Here is a 25521-nt window from a genome sequence, read left to right as displayed (position 1 = left end):
CTCCATCTAGCATGTAAGAAGCATGGCTCATTCCGTCCTTGTGGTGAGCAATTCCAAAGAGATAACAAATAACAAGTATCCAGGATTTCACCAGTGCAACCATTTTTAGTGTGTTAGACTGCCGAAAGGCGTATGATCAGATTCCACTGGCAATCAATGACGGACCTAAAACTGCAGTGATAATTCAATTTGGACTGTTTGAGTTTTTGGTTATCTCTCAGGCTTAAAGAAGCGGCCTAGACGTGGCATTGTGTTTTGGATGGTGTTCTAAAGGGCCTTCCATTTTGCTTCACTTATCTCGATGACACAGTAACATTTTGCAAAACTGCCCAATGATATGAGCATCTCTCAAAGTCTGTGCAACTGAGGTTAACTGGTTAAGAAACTGCACCTGATGAGGACAGCTACATTGTCAGTGAACCTGTGGTAACCTACTTTGGCTCTAAAGTGTTGGCACATAATACCCGTACATCGAAAGTTAGATCCTTTACTTGCTCATCTGCATAAACAACCAGAATTATTAACAACTGAGGCATTTCTTTGGCATGGTTAAGTGTTAGCAACACCACCTCCCAGAAACTGCTGCAACACAAACACCTTTTCACAAATGCACTGGCGGGCCACAACAGAACAGAATGTTCCCTCCAATGGACACTGAAGATGGAAACCGCTTTCAAGGACTCGCATCTCAGTCTCGCCAACACTATGGCACTCGCTGATTCTGCTCCTGGGTTGCATTTAGTTTTGGTTGTTGAAGCCAGCCAATACACTTTTAGCACCGCATTACACCAAAACGCGAATGGACGTTGGCAACCACTGAGTTTCTTTCCCCAAAAAGTGCAACCCAGCTAAACACGTTGGAGCACTTATGACAAAGATCTTTAGGTGATCTTTGAGAGTTTAAACCATTTCTACCTTTTTGTCGACGCTTGACTTATTACTATTTACACTGACCACAAATCCATCGCGTCAACATTTCGAGAGAGCAGTGAACAATGCTCTCTATGGCACTTCAGACACACTGAATACGTCTGCCAACTTACAACTGACATCCGCCACGTTCATGGTGCCGATAACATCACAGCCGACTTCTTTTCTAGTATCAGCACCTTAACACTTGTTTTGATCTATAACGACACCGCCACTGCTCGGTTTCTGGATCAAAAACTTCAGCTGCTGTTGAATGACTCCTTCACTGGCTTATCTATACCTTCAACTTAAGATGTACCCAGTGTCACAGCAAGCATATGGTGAAATGTATTTAGAAACAAACCGAGGCTTACATTGGGCCTCAGTTTCGACAAACATGGTATCATCAAAGAACCAACTTGGGGGTTGTTATAAGATAACAGTTAAGCAAACCAGATAGAAAGGAGTTTGAAATAGAGGAATCGTTATTAGATTTCTGTGAAGTAGAGCCCGTGATACTGAGAGTTCTGAAAAATAAATAATATCTGATTTAGAGAAGATGAACATACAACTGCATAAATTCAGAAGTCAAGAATACAATTGTGCTGAATGTACGAGTGACAAATACCCATGTTTGCAGTCAAGAATTAAAGCACGGATCCCAAATGCTGAGTTCATACATTATTCAACACAATTTACATTTAGTACTAAATTATTCCGTCATTAGTGTATTGGAACTGCAAAAGTTTGATGTATTCTTTAGTACTGCTGTGGTTCGATGGCAACAAATAAATGAAACTGTTGCAACTGACAGACTTGTTAAAATGACTCTGAAGGAGCTATGTCAAACTGTATGGTCTTCCACATATGATTTGTAGCTCTCAATTAAGCAGAATTTCATACAGATTTTGTAGTGCCTATCCAGCATCGTCTTAAACAGGGAAGAGAAAGCAGAGAGGGAAGATGCTTCTAATTTGATAACATATATGGTAACTATTGTTTTTGCCCAGCCTTTCATATTTCAGAGTAAGATTCTGAAAATGATAACCTCGTTTCCAAACTAATACTGTCTCCTAAAACAGAGAATGTATCTCAACATCTTGAAACTTCAATTAGTCACATTAAGAAACAATTTTGAATTGTAGTAGAAGTGAGAGTACAGACGAACATTGGAGCATTAATCCAAAGTTGACCTCAAAACGTATCTATGAATGAAGAATTTTTTTGATGAGCTTTCTGTAGATCATACAGTTGTGGCTACAAAACCCTGTTTACAGCACTGCTTCCATACATGTTCTAAAAATGAATGTACTTATGTCTGTTCCACATTTCCTCATAAATTACTGTATCGATTTTAAGCAAACTTGGTACACATATCTGGAAAGAAGCATTGTCCTATAGAAGTGGTGGAGATGGGGGGATGGGGGACGAGAGAAGTGTAGCCCACGATGTGCAAATAGCCAATATTTTAGAATGAGAGCACTTAGTTAGTTGCAACGAACTGAATACATAAATTCAAACCCTCAAGAAACTTTTTTGCTGACACCCCCTCCCCCTCCCCCCCATAACATTATGATAGGAAAGAAATATATCACTTTCTACATACTTGCTGTTCATGCAGTAAAACTGCCACATCAGGCATGACGTTTCATTTATTACTTCTTTACTATTAAGTTCATTCACTACATATGCTGCAGACAGTATTCACATGCATCTCTGAATATGACTGCAAAATTATATCGTTGGGCGAGACATAATTTACGAAATACGACATCATATGAGGTCTGTTCTAAAAATTCAGGAACGTATCTAATTTCGCGCTGATGGTGTGGTGGAGCGAACCGCGGTTGGCGTCCCTGTAAACGCCAGTGTTTAATGTGTAACTGCTGGAAGTTTCGTTGTTGTGTGTCTGTTAGTTATTGCTGAGTGCTGTATTGAGCAGAACGTTTGTCGCACAGTTTGCGAATTTCGAAATGACAGAGCTAGAATAGCAATGCGACTGCATTAAATTTTGCGTGAAACTCAAGGAAACCTTTATAGAGACTCACCAAATTGCGCAGGATGCCTACAGTGATGGGTGCGTAAGCTATACTCAGTGTTACGAATGGTTCATATGGTTTAAAAATGGCTAGACGGAAGTTAAAGACGACCCTCGTTCAGGACTTCCTTCGACGTCTACCGAGGACGCTCATGTCAGGAACGTCAACGAAATTGTGCATGCCTATCGAATACGGACTGTCCGAGGGATTGCAGAAGAATTTGACGTTTCAGTTGGGTTATCTCTTGCAATCCTGATACAACAGCCGCGCGAGGTTAGCCGAGCGGTCTTAGGCGCTACGGTCATGGACTGTGCGGCTGGTCCCAGCGGAGGTTCGAGTCCTCCATCGGGCATGGGTGTGTGTGTTTGTCCTTCGGATAATTTAGGTTACGCAGTGTGTAAGCTTAGGGACTGATGACCTTAGCAGTGAAGTCCTGTAAGATTTCACACATATTCGAACATTTTTTCTGATACAACATCTTGGAAAGCATCGTGTTGTCGTCAAGTTTGTTCCACGGAGAAACAATGATATCGTCTAGATAGACCATGCATTGTTTCGATTTTAGGCCCCATGTCAGCCTGTCTAACAAGAGTTGGAATGTTACCTACGGATTTTCCAAACAGAGAGGCGTCCAATAATATTGTAAATGGGCAAATGGGACTGAAAAAGCTGTTGTAAGCCAATCTTCTCGTGCTACTTCTAATTGGTGGTACTCACGTTGTAAATCCTTAGTGATAAAATAGTGCAATTGTTCCAGATTGCCTAATGTTCAGCATGGGGTACACGTTAGTTGTTGTTCCCTTGTTTTAGTACCTATCATTGCAAACAGCTGAGGATTTCTTTGGCATGAAGACAACCGGTGCTGAGCAGGAACTGGCGCTTTCTTCTATAGTTCCATCCTGAATCTGTTGAGCAGTAAATTCCTCCATCATTGGTTGTGTGTGATGGGGGACCCTATATGGTTTCTTTTAGATAGGTGGTTTGCTCCCAGTTGGTTTGTTCCCAGTGGGAATTCTGTACTGCACAAGCAGTGTAGCAGACAATGGCCCAGACAGATTAAGTAATCCCACATATTCCTCCAATAATGCTGAATGAAATGTGGTTTGACTGTCAAGAGAGCGATGCATGAAGCCTTCAATGACTACCATAGCGGCATATTGTCAAATGGTCTTTCACAAAACCCAAAGAAATTCTGGTCGTATGTCAACACTGTTAGTGGCGCCAAAGTTAGTGTCCAGATACAACTGAAGTTGAGCATAGCAAAGCCTAACCAGAGATGTTCCTTTACGAAGGAGAACTCAGGAGAGTTGCCCTAATTTAATCCTAATACCACTGAAATGTTGTGTTAAGTAAGTATTGGTGTCAGTAGTGTTGAAGATCAGCTGAAATCCTTAAAACCGAACAAATCTCCAGGGCACAATGGAATCCCCATCAGATTCTGTACTGAATTTGCGGCTAAGTTAGTCCCTCCTCTAACTATAATCTATTGTAGATCCCTCAAACAAAAAACCGAGCCCAGTTCTTGGAGAAAGGCACAGCTCACACCTGTCTACAAGAAGGCTAGTAGAAGTGATCCACAAAACTACCAGCCAATATCCTTGAGATCGATTTGTTGTAGAATCTTAGAAGATATTCTGAGCTAAAACGCAATGAGATGTCTCGAACAGAATGACCTCCTCCATGCCAACCAGCATGTGTTCCGAAAACATCGATCCTGTGATGGCCAACTTTCACTTTTTTCACATGACATACTGAAAGCTTTGGATCAAGGCTGTCAGGTAGCGGCAGTATTTGATTCAGTACTGCACCTATGCCTATTGTCAGAAGTGGGGTATCAAGTTTTAAGAGAAATTTGTGACTGGATTGAGGACTTTTTGGCAGGGAGGATGCAGCATGTTATGCTGGATGGAGAGTCATCGTCAGATGTAGAAGCAACTTCGGATGCGCCCCAGAAAAGCATGTTGGGATCCTTGCTGTTCATGTTCTATATGAATGACCTTGAAGTTAATATTACTAGTAACCTCAGACTTTTTGCAGATGATGCAGTTACCTATAATGAAGCACTGTATGAAAGAAGCTGCATAAATATTCAGTAAGATCTTGACAAGATTTAAAAGTGGCAACTTTCTTTAAATTTTCAGAAATGTAAAATTGTCCACTTCACAACACGAAAAAACGTAGTATCCCATGACTATAAAATCAATGAACCACCGTTGGAATCGGCGAACTCATACAAATACCTGGGCATAGCACTTTGTGGGACACGAAATGGAATGATCACATAGATTCAGTTGTGGGTCAAGCAGGTGGTATACTTTGGTTTATTGGAAAAATACTGTGGAACTGCAATCAGTTTGCAAAGGAGACTGTTTACAAACCACTCGTGTGACTGTTTCCAGAATGTTGCTCAAATGTGTGGGACTCATACCAAAAAGGACTAACAGGTTAACAGGGGTTATTAAATGCCCACACAGTTGTTTGTTACGTAGAAGAGTGTCACAGAGATATTGAAGAAACTGAACTGGCGGGCTCCTGAAGATAGATGTAAACTATCCCAAGAAAGTCTACTAATAAAATTTCAAGAACTAATTTTAAATGATGACTCTAGGAATATACTGCAACCCCATACATATCGCTCATATAGGGACTGGGCTTGTGAGGATAAAATTAGAATAATTACAGCATGCACAGGTGCATTCAAACAATCATTCTTCCCTTGCTCCATACATTAATGGAATAGGAATAAACCTTAACAACTGGTACAGTGGGATGTACACTGTGCTATGCACTCCACAGTGGTTTGCAGAGTATAGGCGTATATGTAGAGGTAGGTAATCTCTCCATATCCACTCTATCACATCTGTTCAGATGCAACACCTTAGTGCAGTTAAATCGACACACTCTCCAAGCTTCATGTATTCTACATCGAAATCCCCATTCATCTCATCTTCCTCTAACACTCCTCAGTTAGCTACCAGTACACCTTTTGATTGCCTGAACTCTTCCAAACCAAAATTGTCTACGCTTACAGGCACTACCCATCATCTGTCACTTTCTTGCACAAATGACAAACTACAGCACATGAAACACTGCGCCTGATCCAGTTCTTCATTCTCCAGCAAGTGCTCTACTGCACGCAAAGTATTGATCGACAGACCAGCTCCTTCTTTAATCCAAAGCAGCCTTCCTGTACCTTCTGGTATTGCATCCCCAAATCAAGTCTAAGAAACTGCAGTTTAATTGGTTTCCTGATATCTTGGGTGTTCCTTGTGACAGGTCGATTCCTCCAGCAGTAAAATCGAGATGGAATGATGTCCATTCAGCTCCACTACGTGCTGTTGCAGATCGACTTTGGCATTATGTTTAACCAGGAAGCCCAAGCCAAGAATAGTGTCATAGCTTATGCTTACCCTAGGGTGAACTTCCACACACATGCGGAATTTTTTCCTCCTCATTCAGAAATCCAACATTGCTGAACCTATTGAGTGAACGCTATTACAGCTCACACCATGTAGCCTTCATTAGTCTACAATGTGGGAGTTTAAATTCATGGCACCAAATACGTCCTGGCTAACCACAAATACCCATGATCCTGTATCCAACAAAAACTTCCACAATTTTCCCTTTGCGCAGCAGATAGGCAAATGTCTGCCACTGATTTCACACCGGGGTGTCCTACGGTCAAACTTACTGGCAGCATTGTCAATGGTCACAACATCTGCTGTCCCATTTAACAGAAGTGCATTAGTGTTACACTCCACATGCCTGTGCATATTTCTGAATGGAGTGGCTGACCTGTTTGCACCTTTGATACCCGTAGCTTCCTACAAAACTGCTGAATGTACTCCAGAGAGCCACGCTGATAACATATAAACTACTCATTTTTCCCTCGGCCTAGTCACTGAGTCAATGTCAGACAAAGCTGCCACATTTGCTACTGCTCGTCCAAGGTTTTGTGGAATCCCATGCGCACTGCTGCGACATCTCAGCTGACAGATCCCTTAACGATCTGATAGCGATTTACAAGCCCTTCCTGAAAGTCTGTGGAAGACTGTGCATCCCCCAACTTCTCGTTGCACGTTACATATGCTCTAGCACCCCCTATTAATTGTAAACAAGCCACATTTAACAACTGCTCGCTACTCCAGTTCCCTAACTTCACAGCAGTACATAAACTATCCAAAAGGGCAAAACGTCTACCCAGATTTACCCGAGAATGAGGTCACTAATAAGGCAGTACGAGTATCAAGGATGGGTGGAAATATGATAGAATTGGCTGTTCCGTTCTTTCGCCCTTTAAATGACCTGTTTTCTCATCCAAAATCTCAGTATCGCCTTGAACATTAGCTACCTCAACCATAAGGCCAAACAAAACTTAATCCCAAATTACTTGGAAACTTTCTCTGATGGCCTCTGTTGCTGCACCCTCTTCATTTCACCCCTCTAGTGAACCACAACAACAGCCTCCAACAGTTCTTCTAATAACAGGTGTACTGGATTGTTGTTATGGCATGGTATGGACGAGCGGTTCCCTGCTTGAAGTAGGTGGAGGTGTGAAGATGTAAGCAACCAATCTGTTGTTGAAACTCGTTATTAACAATCATACATGCAGTGTAGATCACTGCATTTACACCAGACAGACAGTAGATGGCAGGTGGGGATGAACGAGGTGGCATACAGGATTAGACAGGCGAGCCTAGCAGGACTACCTCAGCAATAAACACGGATCTGGTGAGTAGCAGTGGGCAAAAGCCTTTGCTGAGCTGTCCGGAACTTACAGCTCGGACTGGATCATGGAGGTGGTGGCAAGTGCAAGTAGTCCCAGACTGAGGCAGCCAGATAGAGGATGATGCTTCATGGCCTGAAGATGGCAACCATAGTGACGTCGTTAGAACTGTGACAACTGGCACAGACTGTATGCTGCAGTAGGGCCCATCGCTGCCTAAGATGACAGGCTGGTTCTGGGGGTTTAAATATTGCAGACCATTGTCTAGTTTATAGAAGAACCATGTTTCTGTGCCATCTGGAAATCTCTTGGATGGAGGCTGGTGATTGGGTTCTAGCAGTTGTCAAGCAACAGTCGGTCACACCATAGAAACTTCCTGTCATCTCAGGTCGTTGGTACCTGGAAACGGGCTAACGCAAAAGCAGGAGGCTTCTGCTGACTTATGGAGGCGTCGTCCAGCAGGCAGACCGTGGATGCGACCTAATTTCGGCTATGGTCTGCTTTCCACGCCGCTAGAGCCTTTGGCCGCTATAATATCTATCTGCAGCCAATAAAATACCCTGCTCCACAAAACTTAAGTACGAGTTAGATATTATTCCTTTAGCCGAAACGAATAAAAACGTGGGATAATGTTGCCAGAAATCTCCCAGTTGTGTACAGAAAGCTGGAAGTCAATGGTGTGATGTCAGCATGACTATAGCGCCACATAGGCTCTGTTATGCGAGATAGTAGATGGAGCGAGAAAAGACAGTGTATGTCAATTAGCAAGAAGTTACAGTACACTGTGGTTGTATTCTTAATTACAACGTGATCCAGACACCACATCTTGATGACTTCACATGGGGAGGATTCATGTGGAAACTGGTGAAGGACGAAGTGTGACAAGTGCAGCCCAGGTGTTTCGAAATGTTTACAGTGTTATTTCACATGTATGAGCCGCATTCTAGACTACAAACACTGCTGCCTCAAGACGAGGAGGTGGCCAGCCACAGTCAAATACAGCAGTAAATGACCACTACATTGTGCAACAGCCAAGAAGGAACCCACATCAAAAAGCGGATGCAAATGCAACCGGATTTAACAGATTTGCAAGGAACGCAATCTCATAGTGGCACAGCAATGGCTTGGGAAAGGTCTTTTTGTTGTGTTCCATTGACACCCGCACATAGGCGGTACTATTTCCGACGGTGCCAGAAGAACAGCGACTGGATCAACGTGAAGTTGGATAGCGTGCCCCTCCCAGATGAGAGAAGACTCAATTTTAGTAGTGTTTCTGGACATACCCTCGCATGACGAGAGCTGGGAACGTGTAATACACCCAGGAACATTGCTGAACATGATTGTTTTGTTAGTCCAGGTGTTCTGGTGTGCAGAGGCAAAATGTAACATCGGTGCACTGACCTCCATATCTTTGAAGACATTATACTCACAGATTAGTGTTATTGTGACACCATAGTTCTTCCCCGTGTGCGTCTTTTGAGGGCTGCATTTTCCCTGACTTCATATTTATGGGTGACAATGTGCGACCACATCTAACAGTGCAAGTGAAGGAGCTCTTGCAATGAGTTGATATATGGCGAATGGACTGGCCTGCCCATTCCCCCGACTTAAATCCCATTGACCACCTATTGAATGGATTGGGAAGAAGTATTGCAGCATGACCACATGCACCAACGACCACCCAGCTGTTGGTGACCGCCCTAGTGGAGGAATGGAACGTCCTACCACAAGAATTCCTTGAGGCCAGCGTGGGAGCACGTTGCAGAGCATACACTGCCATCCTTAGTGATCACACACCCTATTAAGAACTGTGTCCCGACTTATTCATTAAGAAAGGGGCCATCGTAAATTGTGGCGACCTTACTGTAAATGGACTATCTGACCATGACATGCCACACCTAACATTAAATTTTGAAAATTGTCAGGGTAAAACATCTATCAGACCTGAGTACAGAAGGCCAACAAAACAGTCAAAAACTGAGAAATTTAGGAGATTGCTCAAAGAAATTAATTGGATGGATGTTAACAGCATCCAAGACACAAATGGGAAATACAAAACAGTCATTAATAAAGGTAGAACCTTATTTGAAAATTGTTTTCCCCTGAAGGTAACTCAAATTAAGCAGAAGTCTAATAAGTAACCTTGGATCACACACGGGATAAAGATATGTGAGGCGAAAAGGAAACTCTATCTGATATTTAGGCACACCTTTTATACTAGCATTATAGCTCATTACAAAAATTACTGCTAAATATTGAAGAAGGCTATCCAGAAATCTAAACACCTGCATTATGAGAACAAGATAAATGCATCTAGCAATAAAATAAAAACAATATGGGATATAGTTGAGTCAGAGAAAGGCAGGATCAGAAATGAGGAGGAACAAATAGCTCTAAAAATAAATGAAACCCTGGTAATAAATGCATGTTGTGTTGCAAACCATTTAAACAATTGTTTTGTCTCTGTCAGGTTCAGTAAATAATGCAATAGAATATCTGAGACCAGTGCACACAAGCAATCTCAGTAAAATGGAATTGACACTTACTTCACCCAAAGAAATATAATCCATCATAAAGTCCTTGAAATCAAAGCATTCTAGTGGTTATGATAACATATCAACAAAGTTAATAAAAGAGTGTTCATGTGAGCTTAGTCATATCTTAAGTTATTTGTGTAATCAAGCCGGCCAGTGTGGCCGAGCTGTTCTAGGCGCTTCAGTCTGGAACCGCGCGACCGCTATGGTCGCAGGTTCGAATCCTGCCTCGGGCATGTATGTGTGTGACGTCCTTGGGTTAGTTAGGTTTAATTAGTTCTAAGTTCTAGGGGACTGATGACCTCAGATGTTAAGTCCCATAGTGCTCAGAGCTATTTGAACCTTTTTTTGTGTAATGAATCACTTGTCACAGGAACATTCCCAGACTGGCTTAAATATGCTGAAGTTATACCTCTCCACAAGAAAGGAGACAAAGAAATGCCGTCAAATTACCGACCAATCTCACTTTTGCCAGCTTTTTCAAAAATCTTTGAAAGGGTTGTATTCAAGCATCTACTTAAGCACCTTAGTGAAAACAAAATACTGTCAAAGTCACAGTTTGGGTTTCTTAAGGGTTCTGATATTGAGAAGTCTATTTACACTTAAAGTGAAAATATCTTTAATTCATTAGACAACAAATTAGAGGCAACTGGCATGTTCTGTGACCTGTCAAAGACTTTTGACTGTGTGAATCATAGCATTCTTTTAAGTAATTTAAAATATTATGGCATCACTGTTAGTGCTGCAAAGTGGTTTCAGTCATATCTTACTAATAGAAAACAAAAGGTGTCATTGTGTAACACTTCAGCAGTAGGCAATCAGACATCGTCTGACTGGGAAGAAATTGCATGTGGTGTTCCCCAAGGTTCCATACTAGGTCAACTACTTTTTCTTGTGTATATTAATGACCTGTCTTCTTTTATATTACCAGATGCCAAGTCTGTCTTATATGCAGATGATACAAACATTGCAATAAATAGTAAATCAAATATAAATTTACAAAGGGCAGCTAATCATATGTTTACTGTCAATAATAAGTGGTTCATAGCCAATTCACTGTCATTAAACTTCGAAAAGACCCACTATATGCAGTTCAGAACTTCCAAGAGATTTCCTTCTAGTGTGTGTATAAAACATGTTGACATGGAAACAGGAGACGTTGAGAATGTAAAATTCTTGGGATTACAACTTGATAATAAATTCAGTTGGGAGTGACATACTAACGAACTGCTAAAGCACCTAAACAAGTCTGCATTTGCAATGCGAATGATGTCAGACATAGGAGATATAAATATAAGAAACTGGTGTCTTATGCTTATTTTCACTCCATTATGTCATATGGTATCATATTTTGGGGTAACTCCACAAACCGAGAAAAACTTTTTAGAGTACAGAAGCATATAATAAGACTAATGTGTAGTGTAAATTCAAGAACATAATGTAGAAACCTATTCAAAGAATTGGTCATACTAACCACAGCTTCTCAGTATATTTATTCCTTAATTAAGTTTGTTGTAAATGACACATCTCTTTTTCCAACTAACTGCTTAGTACACAGTATCAATACTAGGAATAAGAAAAATATACATAAAGATTTAAAATCACTCACTCTTGCCCAGAAAGGAGTCCAGTATTCTGCAACACATATTTTCAATAAGTTAGCAGCAACCATTAAGAGTTTAGTAGTTTCAGACAAGGCACAATTTAAACATAATTTAAAAGAGTTTTTGGTGGCCAACTCCTTCTATTCCATCCACCAATTTCTCAACATGCGCAGTAGACCATTTTAATGAAAATTTATTGTAATTTAATTTTTGACAATACTTGGTTGTAACAGCCAAGTAACTACCTACTGTTTGAATGATAGATGTATGGAAAGCAGATGTAAGTCTTAAGTCTGTAAATAGTGGAAGTTTAATCTTAAATCTTGTACATAATTTGACTGTTGTTAACTGAGGATCATTGAAATAAACAATTTACTTTAATTTTTGACAATACTTTGTTGAAATAACCAAATAACTAGCTACTGCATGAATGATGGATTTAATGAAAGTAGATGTAAGTATTAAACCTGTAAATATTAGAAGTTTACTTTTAATTTATGTACATAATTTTACTGTTTATTGACTGAGGATCATTAAAATTAATAAAACTCAAGTTTTTCTAATTACATTTTTGTAAAGTGTTTATCTGACATGTTCCATACCCAGGAGGATCCCCTCTTGCGTGGGTCTATGTAATAAATAATTAATTTAATCTAATCTAATCTGATCTATTGTAATTTGTGTGATCTACTGTCATTTCTGTTCATATCACTGCATACTTCTTTTATTTATCTTTTGTACCATACTATAGCAGTTTTTTCTATGTCTGCTACAAATTGCATTGGGTTATGTTTCTTGGCACCAACACATCATACAAAAGTTACGTTGGACCATAGGTTTTACATACTAGTGTATTATTTTAGTTCCTGCTGTTACAGGAACTTAAGTGTCTTAAACATGTAACACAAATTGTGTGTGTCTGAGAATTTGCACTGCAACGCCACAAATGTGAAAAATTTTATGTCAGGTTGTTATTAGGTATTTGGGGTGATACAAGAGAACAAACTTTGAATTGGATGTTGAATGAAGAAATTAGTAATAGGGGCTGATGCTGTTCTGTTAGGGTATCGTTGATATCAATCTTTACTGGGACTGGACCAGCTCTGATGGCTACTGGGAGGTAAAATTGCAGCTGCTCATGGAAGTCCAGTTTGGGCCATAATTATCGTATGGCAACGAAACTTGGTAGATATGCTAATACATTAATGCACAACCGATTTAGGATGGAAAAAATATTAGCTCCAATTCTGACAACCAGCTGCAAATCTGGCGCTGTATAGCATCTTGTAGATGTCTCCAGTGCTCACATTGAACAAATTTCGTAAATGGCAGTTAACAGTAAAATCAACATTAAGCCTTTCTCACTTGTTTGACATTTCCTGACATTTAATAAAATGAAACACCTGTAGCCATCCATTCGATGATATTTATTATACAGCAACCAGTTTAGGTGACTCAATACACCATCTGTATTTAGTCACCAAAACTGGTTGCTATATCATAAAGAACATCGACAGAACTGTTTCATTTTATTACATAAGTGAACAGCCGAAGTGCCACAAATCTTCAATCAGAAGCATGGACATATACACAATTTTCTACCCACATCCCAATTCTAATCCATTACATGCACAAACATTTCTGTTTATGTCGATCTTGCACTCACAGAGCTGCATTTGCACCTTGCGCCCAAAACTGGAACTAATTTTTTCCCAGCATAAATCGATTCTGCATTAATGCATTAGTATGTCTATTAAGTTTCGTTGCCATACGATAATTACAGTCGTCATTGGACCTCAATGAGTAGCTGTACTTCAATTGTAACCGCCTGATATGTGATAGGGTATAAAATAGTAACTCTTGTTGCTCATTATACATGCAGTAAATTTTTGTGTTAAGCTACTGTCTCAAAGCTTCTGTCAGGGCAGTTGAGTGAGTAGTGCTACAGATTGTTTTTCGGTTATAATTCTGAGTGGAGAACTCAGATTTTTTGAAGGTAATAAAATGAGTTACGGCTGCATATGTACATATAATAAAATAGTGATGAGAATAACTAATGTAATGTAAGTATAACCTGATTGTCAACTACACTCATGCTCATAAATTAAGGATAACTGCAGAATGTGGTGCCACACAACGTGGTACTATACACAACTGGCGCTAATAGTGTAGACACGTAGGGAACACGCAAGACACAGATCTGTAAGTCCACGGTATTGGCGATGAGTTGAGAAAACCCTCCTGAAACACATGTGCTACAAAACGCCACTGTTTCCTGCACATGTACCCCGACATCAATATGGAATATGATCAACATGCACACATACACAGGCTGCACAATGGGTTGGCATACTATGGATCAGGTTATGGGGCAGCTGCTGGGGTACAGCCTCCCATTCTTGCACCAGTGCCTGTCGGAGCTCCTGAAGTGTCCTAGGAGTTTGAAGACATGTTGCGATATGTCGACTGAGAACATCGCAGACGTGCTCGAAGGCGTTTAGGCATGGCGAACAGGCAGGCCGCTCCATTTGCATGATATCTTCTGTTTCAAGGAACTCCTCCATGATGGCAGCTCGGTGGCGCCGTGAACTGTCATCCATCAGGAGTAAGATTGGACCCACTGCACCCCTGAAAAGCCGGACATAATGGTGCAAAATGACGTCCCGATACACGTGACCTGTTACAGTTTCTCTGTCAAAGACATGCAGGGGTGTTTGTGCACCAATCATAATCCCACCCCACATCATCAAACCACGACCTCCATACAGGTCCCTTTCAAGAACATTAAGGGGTTGGTATCTGGTTCCTGGTTCACTGCAGATAAAAACCCAGAGAGAATCACTGTTCAGACTATACCTGGACTCAACCGTGAAAATAACCTGGGTCCACTGTTTCAATGATCGTGTACTGTGTTCTCAACACCAGGCTTCACGAACTCACCTGTGACCAAGGGTCAGTGCAATGCTCCTTGCAGATCTCCGGGCTAATAAACCATGCCTGTTCAGTCGTCTGTAGACTGTGTGTTTGGAGACAACTGTTCCAGTGGCTGTGGTAGGGTCCCGAGCAAGGCTATCTGCAGTACTCTGTGGCCGTCTGTGGGCACTGATAGTGAGATATCGGTCTTCTTGTGGTTTTGCACACTGAGGACGTCCAGTACTGTAGCGCCTGGACACGTTTCCTGTCTGCTCGAATCGTTGCCATAGTCTTGAGATCACACTCTGTGGCACACGGAGGGCCCGTGCTATGACCAACTGTGTTTGGCCAGCCTCCAGTTACCCTAGTATTCTACCTCTCATAACGTGATCAACATGTGTTCTCTGAGCCATTTTCAACACACAGTCACCAATGGCACATCTGAAACGTCTGTACACTTACTCGATGCACCATACTCTGACATGTGGACTGCTATCAGTGCCACCGTGCGACGAGTGCAGGTCAAATGCACCGAATGTTCATACCCCAAGGTGATATAAACCCACAAACCACCCACCAGAGGGTAGTTTCACCATGTATCAGCACTAGCCTTAATTTATGAGCATTAGTGTAGATAAAATACTCAAGGAATATAATCTAGTTGACAATCATGTTATACAATACTTTTACATTTTAGTTTTTATTCCTCTGACATTTCTGTTTGATGAGAGACTTTGGCTCAGATGGTTTTAACCATGGTGTGATTACATGTATTCCATGCAAATTTTTATTGTGATGACGATTGCCCTAGTGCAATCGAAACCATGATAACTGAAAAAAATTTTGAGCAACCAAAGTGGCTGTATATACATCCCGTAATTATCCAAAATTTTCGCCTTTTAATATCTGTTGATAGCTTATACTGTATTTCTGTTTCTCAATATGTAAGCTTTGTTAGAGAAACTATGTTTAGTACGTAATAGATGTAATAGTGCAATTATTTCTGACTGTACATAATTGATTGTAATTATAATGAAAATATTGTAAATTGCTCGTAAATAGCCAAGGGAACTTAATTTAAATGTATTGATAGCAACTACGAAATTGCAGTAGCTGTGCCATTGTTTATCTTTGCGTATGGAGAGTCTCTTTTGCATTGCGAGCAGAGAGGAAGCACAGCACCTTGAGTCATGAAAGAGTGCAGAAGTGTTTGTTGGGCGCTCCTGCAGACGTGGTGTGCAGCTATGCTCGCGCCAGTGTAGACGCGTCTGATTCATTAACCCGCAAGTATTGAGAATACGGCAGGAGTGGATAGGCACAGGAAGTTGCAATTCCATCTACTGCCTGCTCCATAATTACCCTTGGCTCTGAAGACGTCTCGGGGCTCTCAAACAGCAGCAGCAACAGTGACAGCTCAGCATTGCCATCAGCTACATTCTTCGTTGTCTGTACGGCTACAACATTGTAAAACTGTTAACTGACAGATGTAGTACTTTAGAGGCTTTACCCAGTTGCATGTCTCTCACAAAGTATGACTATCTTGAATAATAACTTGCAGTACCTAAAAATTGTGGGGCTTCTGTGTCGTCACTCTGACATTATAACCAAGCAGCGTCCCTTTCCCATCCATGCAATCACCGAGAGTGGTACGAATATGAAAATTGATTAACTACTTACTGCCCATTTTGTGTGTTTGCCACTGACCAGTTTCAATCTAAATTTTCTGCCTCAGTAACTGTTCGTTCTTGTATTTTATAATAGACACTTAACTAATTTGCAATTTTGAGTATTAACTTCATTCACTTAAATTAATGTAAAATGTTACTGGCAAAACTGATAACTAACGTTACAGCACAAATTAAGAGTGTGCAATTTCATTCTAAACACATTGAACGATGACTGCATGACACCTTATAGAATCATTAGGTAATAGAATATTTGCTGTAATTTTTAGTGCATAATAGTTACTTTTGTTCTTTATTTATTTACCAGAAAGCCCATTGGTGCAAGGCTACTAGCCATGACATTCAAAGTTAAGAAGAAATTGTATTGCTTTTATGTAAAAGAATTTAACAATGGATATTATTGTTACTTTATTTAGAATGTGAAAGTGGCCAAGCTTTGATTATTTAAATGTGTTAAAATGTAAAATAATATAGAAGAAGCTGTAGCCAATCAGATGGACGGCTTCAGGAAAGGGAACTGCACTAGTCAGTTGAGTGACGATGATCGGCGCACGGGAAAATGCTGCTGGAGACAGGCAGAGAGTGACAGCTCTGATCTAGACACCAAAGAGTACAGTGTGGTTGTAGACACCAAAGTGGACAGTACTGGTGGAGACACGAAAGAGGATGGTTGGTACTTAGGTAGCTAGGAAGTGAAATGACTTAGAAAATTTCGTGCTGTGTGGTATCATGGGACTTAGTCTCTGAGTGGTAAGCACCCACGAGCATGGTGTGAACTCTAACCTTTGGTGTAGTTAAGGAGGCAGAGTATTGGACTTATGTTTTGCGATGAGATTGTGAATGATCGAACTGTATCAAATGGATATGCACTCGAGTGTTTGCTTTCTGAATAAACATTATTCTAAACAAATCGCAACTGTGTGGCCTCAATTATTTATGGGTCGTTAATTTGGTTCCAAATAGTATTATTACTGTTATTATATGTTACGTTAACTTTGTATTTCGCAAACTTGCCACCAGCCACACAATTTAACCAATGGGTCACAAGTGTCTAATTTAGGGCGTGTAATGCGACACATGCGGATCAACCCCTAGACGAGTTTGGGCCGAGATATTTCGACAAAGAGCAACCACATGTGAGCCTGAACATCTTTGGTATGTTAGATCGAACTCACATTTTCTCGCAGGCGTCACAACACATCCTGATAGTACCATCGAAACACAGTTTGTCCCAGTGGCACGAATTCATCATGAACTAATCCTACATAGTCAAAGAAAACTATCAGCATGGCTTTGACATTTGACATGACCTGGTGGGCTTTTTTTGGTCTTGGAGAATATTTCCCAGCTCATTGTGAAGATTGATCCTTGGTTCAAATGGTTCAAATGGCTCTGAGCACTATGGGACTTAACATCTGAGGTCATCAAACCCATAGAACTTAGAACTACTTAAACCTAAATAACCTAAGGACATCACACACATCCATGCCCGTGGCAGGGTTCGAACCTGCGACCATAGCGGTCGCGCGGTTCCAGACTGAAGCACCTAGAACCGCTCGGCCACCCCGGCTGGCTAGTTTCTTGGTCTCAACATCATAACCATACACTTACGTATCATCACCAGTTATGATTCTCCTAAAGAACATCTCATTCTCATTTGTGGGATCCAAAAGCTCTTCACAGATCGCGAGGCGAAGGTCTTTCTGGTCTTGACTCATAAGCTGTGGGACGAACTTGGCGGCAACACAGTGCATTCCAAGATGCTGTGTCAGGATTTTATGACATGATCCAATTGAAATGTTACAGTCTTCTGCAATCCCTTGGGCAGTCAGTCTGCGATTGACATGCACAATTTCGTTGACATTTCTGAGATGAGTAGACTTCGAAGGGCGTCGTGAACAAGGGTTCAAAATGGTTCAAATGGCTCTGAGCACTATGGGACTTAACATCTATGGTCATCAGTCCCCTAGAACTTAGAACTACTTAAACCTAACTAACCTAAGGACAGCACACAACACCCAGCCATCACGAGGCAGAGAAAATCCCTGACCCCGCCGGGAATCGAACCCGGGAACCTGTGCGTGGGAAGCGAGAACGCTACCGCACGACCACGAGATGCGGGCATGAACAAGGGTAAATGGTTCAAATGACTCTGAGCACTATGAGACTTAACTTCTGAGGTCATCAGTCGCCTAGAACTTAGAACTAATTAAAACTAACTAACCTAAGGACATCACACATATCCATGCCCGAGGCAGGGTTCGAACCTGCGACCATAGCGGTCGCTCGGCTCCAGACTGTAGCACCTAGAACCGCACGACCACTCCGGCCGGCGAACAAGGGTAATCTTTGACTTCCTTCCGGCCATTTTTAAAGCAGCTGAACGATTCATAACACCGAGTACGGCGTCAGCACTCACCACCATAGGCATGTTGCATAATCTGGTGGGACTGTGTAAAGATTTTCTTGAGTTTCACGCAAAATTAAATGCAGACACGTTGCTCCTCTAGCTCTGCAATCTCGAAATTCGCAAACTGTGTGACACACTGTTCTACTCAATACAGCACTGGGCAATTACTAACATACATAGAGCAATGAGACTTTCGGCAGTTACACATTAAACACAGATGTGTGCAGGGATGCCAACTTCATTTCGCTCCAACGAACCAGTGGTGTGAAGTTACAGATGTTTCAGATTTTTTTTTGACAAACCTCGTATGGTTCATTGGGTGTCTCATATTACTGTGTAGTAAGACCCTTTCAGAGTCTTGAATGAGCAACACAGTAGGAGGAAGCAAGGGCCACCGATGACCAGCCCTTGGAGCTGCCTGTATAGCCTAGCCGCCTTCTAAAGACTAAGCTGTTTGGAGCAAGGGATTGTGACCCAGCCACTGATCACCAGGTAGGAGTTTAAGGGTCCTGTATTGTCTGGCACATTGCCTTCAGAGTGTGTGCAGTAAGGATTTCACAGAGTACAGCCCACTTGCTGTGTGGTACTGGACTCTGGGCAAAAAGCCCAATATAATGTATCATGTCACACGTTTGCACAATGCAGAAATGTTATTTTTACAAGTAGACCTCTGTCATCACTAATACTTTTCGTAAAAAAACTGGAGGGTGCCAGGCAGGCCAAGAGATATTAATCTCTTCTTTCCCATGGGAATCTAGGCTGTTGTTTATTGAAAGTTTTTTCTTCTCTCGTTGTGTGGTAGGAAGTGCAATAGTCAGCTCCCCTCCAAGTGGAGTAGGAATGTCTCTCTCTCTTGGGGTGTAAAGGTGTCTCACTAGGTGTCTTAAAAAAAGATCTGTAATTGGGAATTTAGAGCTCTGTTTTCTTGGAATTCAATGTGTGGGAAGGTAGCTGATTGAACAACTTATAAAACACTCGTTAGGTGGAACATTGGACCACTGTTTTTTAAAAAACATATTATTAATTAATGTTTAGAGGAGTTTCTCACTGGTTAAGTATCAGTTTTCTCGGCATTCTGAAGAGAGATGTGGAAACCATCACTTAGGTCTTGTAGATGTGGTGGAGCAGACTCTGGACAGAGATGCAGAAGAAGATACTCTAGCCTTGGAGATGTGACAGAAGGTAGACTTGTAGCTTTTAGGGGTCAGCACATCACTCAGAGGCTGATGACTAGTGCTTAGTAGCAGAGCCTATTGTGTGCATGACTAGACTTTTCGACTCATCAACTATGGTGAGAATATCTTGTAGCACAGCCTAACCAGGAAGGAGAGCAGTTAGGCATTTTTTGACGCATTGCTTTTAAACATGATTAGGTCCCATGATTTAACGCTTGGTCAAGTATCTGAGGGAGCATCCACTTGCACCATGATTTTTAATTCAGTTGTTGACAAACCCTCTTCTGATTATTATATGCTGATTTCACATATCTCTCTGTCCTGGTTGGAGCAATCACTGCATGTGCATATGCAGATGTCCTTTTCCAAGAATGATCTACTGAGATACTGATCATTCCCCTCTCACAATTTCCTTGCAGGCTTTGTCAAATCAACCTAGCACTGCTTTAAATTTGTTTGAATGTTCACCATTGGTATTTTCCTTTCACTTTGTATTTTATTAACCACATTAATGTGTAATTATTGCTTCTTGTTTATTTATGTGGTGACAAGGAGTTATTGTAGGAAATTGGGGTCAACTTGTACCAAGATTTTTAATTCAGTTGTTGACAAACCTTCTTCTGACAATTAAATCTTTAATGCTTTTTGTGAGAACTAACTCTCAGTACTCATTAATGAGGATCATTATATTCACATTGTTAAAGCTGTTGTGCTACGGATTCACCTCCATATCTGAGTTCATAGGGAGCAATCTGTCTCTCAGTCATTTCAGCCAGTGCAGATCACTGAAGTAGGTGAAAGGTTTTTAGCCCAGATGGTGTCTTACAACAGTTCTTTACAGCCTCTTGCTGATGACATGAATGTTTTTCCTACATGAGTAACTACTGGCAACTATTCATATTTTAATATTTTAATTTATTTACAATAATTATATTTCAATATATTCATGAAAAAAATTGATAATGGTAAATTAACAAAAATATTTTGAAACTGAAAGTTTTTATTTCTTAGGAATTTTATTTATTTTGCAACCTGGGAAAATATTATCAACACTTGAAGTGACATGAGAACTGCATGAACAAATAATTGGAATTTTGGTGCTCGGAGAGTGTAATACCAGCCTTTTTAGTTAAGGAACAAAATGTAGTTCTTTCAAATCTGAATTAAAAGCTAAGTTACTGAAAAATTAGTTCTTTGTCGAAGGCTTCTGTCATGTACATTTAGCTATTCAATGGAACCTGCAAGAATAGAAAGAAAGAAAGGAATTTTCAATACATTTGGAAAGATGGAGGAAATGCTTTATATACTCATATTTCCCTGAGATTAATACTGATGAATGCCATCAAGTTTACAATTACCTAAACTACAGACAGAGGAATTATGTTTAGATGCATGCACTGAAAGGATAAGAATAATGTAAGAGTCAAAGAGAACATAGTAGGTTGCATCACTAAAATTTTAATGTTCTCGGGTGGTAGCTCACTGTTAAGAGTTGTTTGGAGAAGTTACTTAGATTTCAAATGCTGCTAAACCAAAGGACCCAAAAGTTGCTGCATACTTTTACAGCAACAACTATTCTTGGTTACTGTTGGACCATTCTAAATGACTTAGTGGTCATCAAACTGCAGCCCATGGGGCCGCGTGTGACCCAAACCAATTATTAGTGTGACTGATGGTTTTCAGGCATGCTTTATAATAGTATGCATCTAATGGCTATGAGTCAGATCCAAAAACAGCAAAAAATGTTAAGAGTATCATAACAGTGTAGTTTTCCTGGCCAGTAACAAAAATACTTACAGAGGCAGTAATATTTTAAGATTTCCTTAGCTGTAACTGATGTTGATGAGTTCAGCTGTGAGGTAAGTTAAGCTGCCACTTATCTCAGAGAAAGATGGGTAAGTACTGGGCCGCCTGGGGGGGGGGGGAGGGGGGGAAGGATGTAGAGTATGTGAGAGGTGAAATGTTTTGTTGTTTGTCATCTGACAACTGAAGAGCACATGTGATTCATTTCGATTAGCTGCTACAGTTTAAATTTCAAATTGAAAGAACATGGATTTGTGAATGAGCATTATAGAGATGGACGTGTTGGAATGCGGATACTTGTAACAAAGAATATGAATTTTGGCTGTTGTAGTCCAATGCAATAAGCAGAAGAAAAATAGAATAAAAAATTAATAAATCTGTGTGATTATGTCTCATATTTTATTACATATTTAGAAACAAGAGCAGCTAGTGTTATTAATCAATTAATCATTGGCTGATACAGACAACACAACAACACTTTGTCAGGTAGTTACAGTGACACAGCTCTGTGGTCATTGAGGATGGCAGCAATCTGAAAAACAGAATAGTTGACATGATGTGTTCCAAATGGTGCTGACTTCTAAAGATTAGCACTGGAGGACCAGTGCCCAAGTTATCATGCCTTTACTACGGCTAGTCTATTGAGTGCTCATAACATATAGTTTTGTGTAGGTTACCAATTAATAATCTGATCGATACGTATGTGGACTGTGGTGTCATTCCACAATTTCCGCATTTGCTCTTCAACAAAAAGATTCTATGACCACTGTTCTACATTAGTTCCAGTGACTAATAATGAGACAAATACAAATACAATACAAGTAATTATCAACAAATAAGAAAGATTTTTTGGGAGTTAGTTCCATAGATCCGATTTGTCATGACAAGGAACGTTTCAACGGAACAGAATGTTACAGAGACATCTATACAAAAAAAGTAACAGGCTTGGATTTGAGCTCTAATGAACGTCGTATTTTATTTGTTATTAATTTAAAAGTAGAATGCTGTTTCTGGTTTTATTCTGAACTTTCTAATTATACTAAAGTATCGCCTTTTGCTTTAAGTGTTCTAGTTGTGAATGTAAGCAGCTATGCTAAATTTCTTATACCTCGTTTTTCTAATTTTGCTTTGAAGACTTTATAATGTGTAACATCAAAATCTTGGAAAGGTCTGGGAAAATAGGTGCAGTGCTTTTATACTGGTGAAATGGTTCAGCTACTGAAGTGGTCATCTGAATTTTCCAAAATTAATTTTTGGTCTATCACCTTGATGCCATCTAGTGAAAAAGATAATTTGTTCTTTAACTATTACACAACAAGTTTACATTTATAACCTACTACATAGCTTTAAATTTTTGAGATTTTATAATCACACTGACAATTCCGGAGATATCTTTTTGCTATATCAGTGCAAACATCTTTTCTGTCGGATGTTCAGTACGTGAAGGCTGCAGTTCCTTTTAAAGGGACATTTATCAGCTACGAAACTAATAGGTAGATGTACTTCCTGCACCCACCAGTCAGTGCGTCCTTATGTTAGCATGTATATGTAGTAGTTTTAGGCAGAAGTGTGTTATTGGTATCGTCCCCCGTATAATTCCCATTCGCCGCGGATTACACGGCTGTTAATTTTCCTTACCTGCTCTGGGACTATAATTTGGCAAAAGTTTGCATCTGCTCCTCAGCTTTATTATCCCTTGTGACTACCTGTGTGAATTATTTCGACACCTTGAATACGAGAATGCCCGTGATCTTCATCAGGACCGAGTTACTTATGACTGCAGTACCTATTCACAAAGACTACACTTTTCTCATCAACTCGTTTTTCTACACGTGCAGTGCCAGAGCTGCTATTGTGTCTGTAACAATTTTATTCTGTCCTGAAAGTTAATTGTCACGACGGAGCACACGAAGTACTTTTTTTTCTTTTTTTGTAATTCAGCGTCTTTTCATTCAAAGTCTGCATATGTAACTAGTATGTTTTTTTCCGATGAAATTATTCGATGTTAAGGAATTCTGCAGATGTAGAAATGATAAGATCTAAATAACCGGAAGTATGATGTATAAAACGATAATGAGCAAACTATGCAGTGGGAAGCAGAGTCAGGAATGAAAGTAGCGCGAGCATACAATGTTGGCAGCATTTGACTCGGATTCGATTATTGTAAACAGAGCAGTGCTTGTGTTTGTTGGGTGGTGTAAGTGTTGAGGTTAAGTCATTTGTTCGGTAATTGAGTCTCGTTTGCTGGGGAAGTGACTTAATAGTAGAGTCGCATCAAATTTGAAAACTTAGTTTAGTCCAACAATATATTTTGTAATTATCATTACAACCAAAAATAATTCATTTGGCATTCTAGAATAGACAGCTAAATACAAGCACTGGCCCACGTTCAGTGTTACGGTTCTTCATTCTTACGTACGAAATGACTTTATCAAAACCGAGAGGCGAACTCAGGCAAGTTCGGAAAAAAGAAGATGCCAAGAATAAACCCAAAGCTACATCACCTAAACCTGATAACAAGGAGGAGCAAACAAAAGACAAACCACCGTAAGAAATTATACATATTAGTTGTTTTGCCTACTTTGAAGGCCATTTTCGCAGAACTGTTTGCCTATTGTTGTACAAGAGTTTCTGGCAACTTTTTTGCCCAACTGAATTTTCCCCGCTATCAAACTTGCACATCGAAAGGGGATTAAGGCCGTGGAAAAAGCTGGAAAAACAAAAGAAGTTTTCCATTTGCAAACACCGAAATTAAATTTTGAAATCAAACAAAAATGCTTCTTTCATAGCAAATAGGCCAACTAATGTTCCCGTGACCAGGTTTTGTTTAAAAACTAGTAAAATTTTCTATTCCAATGGCGAAATTGTTTGTAAATATTGTATCATTAAATCTGTAAGTTAATTATGTATTTGTGCACGAAAACCAACGATATTAAAGAGCATGGAAGCTTCACACTGTAATTTTATAAATGTATGATTTTCAACTAATTTGTATGACACTAAACATCTAGCCAATGTAGCAGTTAATAGTGACATTTGAAAACCAGAAAAATTACTAAGCACAACTATGAAGACAGATAAATACCTTAGTTTAGTCTAACAGGAAGTGACAAGATAAGTGAGAAATCCAGTCTAATGAAAAATGAATACGATAAAAATTTCAGGATCCCTTTAAGCACACACTATGGTAGCATTAAATATGGAGAGCTTGTTGTATGCTTAACAGTATCCCACTTTTTTTTTCATCAGTGTAGCAATTACCATTAATTCAGTTTTCCATGAAAAATATCTCAGAAAACACCAATTTAAAAGATGATGTAGATTCTAAATAAATGCAATATAAACGTAGTCCTTAACAAGCCAGTTATGTTAGTGTCACATATTTCATGCACTTCAAAGAACTTTGTTTCTTTATATCCTATTTCTTTCTTCCAACCTTCTATTTCTCACTGCCCACATTCATTGCCCTCCCTCCATACCCCATCCACATGATTTTCTGTTCCAATATTCCTTTCTTTGCTGTTACTTTCATGTAAGAGAGATATATTTCTTTGCAGGTCTCCCCTACTAATATGTTATTTGAATGTTAAAGATTATTATTTTCTCTTAGCTTCTTTTTTCCCTTTTGTTTTGTTTTTGATTCTTATTCTTGTCAAGACATGTATACTTCAAAAATTTGTTGGTGACAGGTTCAGCATCAGTTTTGATACTGCAGTGAAGCTG

At 40.0% G+C, this 25521-nt stretch overlaps 2 protein-coding genes across 3 annotated transcripts in view; one reads left to right on the top strand and one right to left on the bottom strand.

The window, feature by feature from the left end:
- LOC126474958 (39S ribosomal protein L22, mitochondrial) overlaps positions 1-23549 on the bottom strand; it is a 61259-nt gene extending 37710 nt beyond the window's left edge. The window contains exon 1 of the mRNA XM_050102482.1: positions 23437-23549. The gene's annotated coding sequence lies outside the window, so the exon portion shown is untranslated. The remainder of the gene's footprint in view (positions 1-23436) is intronic.
- Positions 23550-23948: 399 nt separating this feature from the next.
- The window catches only part of LOC126474053 (2-oxoglutarate and iron-dependent oxygenase domain-containing protein 3-like), a 50382-nt gene continuing 48809 nt past the window's right edge, over positions 23949-25521 (top strand). Inside the window, exons 1-2 of one of the 2 annotated variants that reach the window (XM_050101466.1) lie at positions 23986-24024; positions 24155-24345. In XM_050101466.1, the coding sequence (XP_049957423.1) occupies positions 24221-24345 (125 nt within the window). In that variant the 5' untranslated portion in view covers positions 23986-24024; positions 24155-24220. Of the gene's footprint in view, positions 24346-25521 lie in introns of both variants that reach the window. The other variant, XM_050101465.1, reaches the window with a different exon arrangement.

This window comes from Schistocerca serialis, chromosome 4, assembly GCF_023864345.2.
Source record: "Schistocerca serialis cubense isolate TAMUIC-IGC-003099 chromosome 4, iqSchSeri2.2, whole genome shotgun sequence".
NCBI lineage: Eukaryota > Metazoa > Arthropoda > Insecta > Orthoptera > Acrididae > Schistocerca > Schistocerca serialis.
Note: the sequence above shows the minus strand (reverse complement) of the source record. Positions and strands in the feature narration are given on the sequence as shown.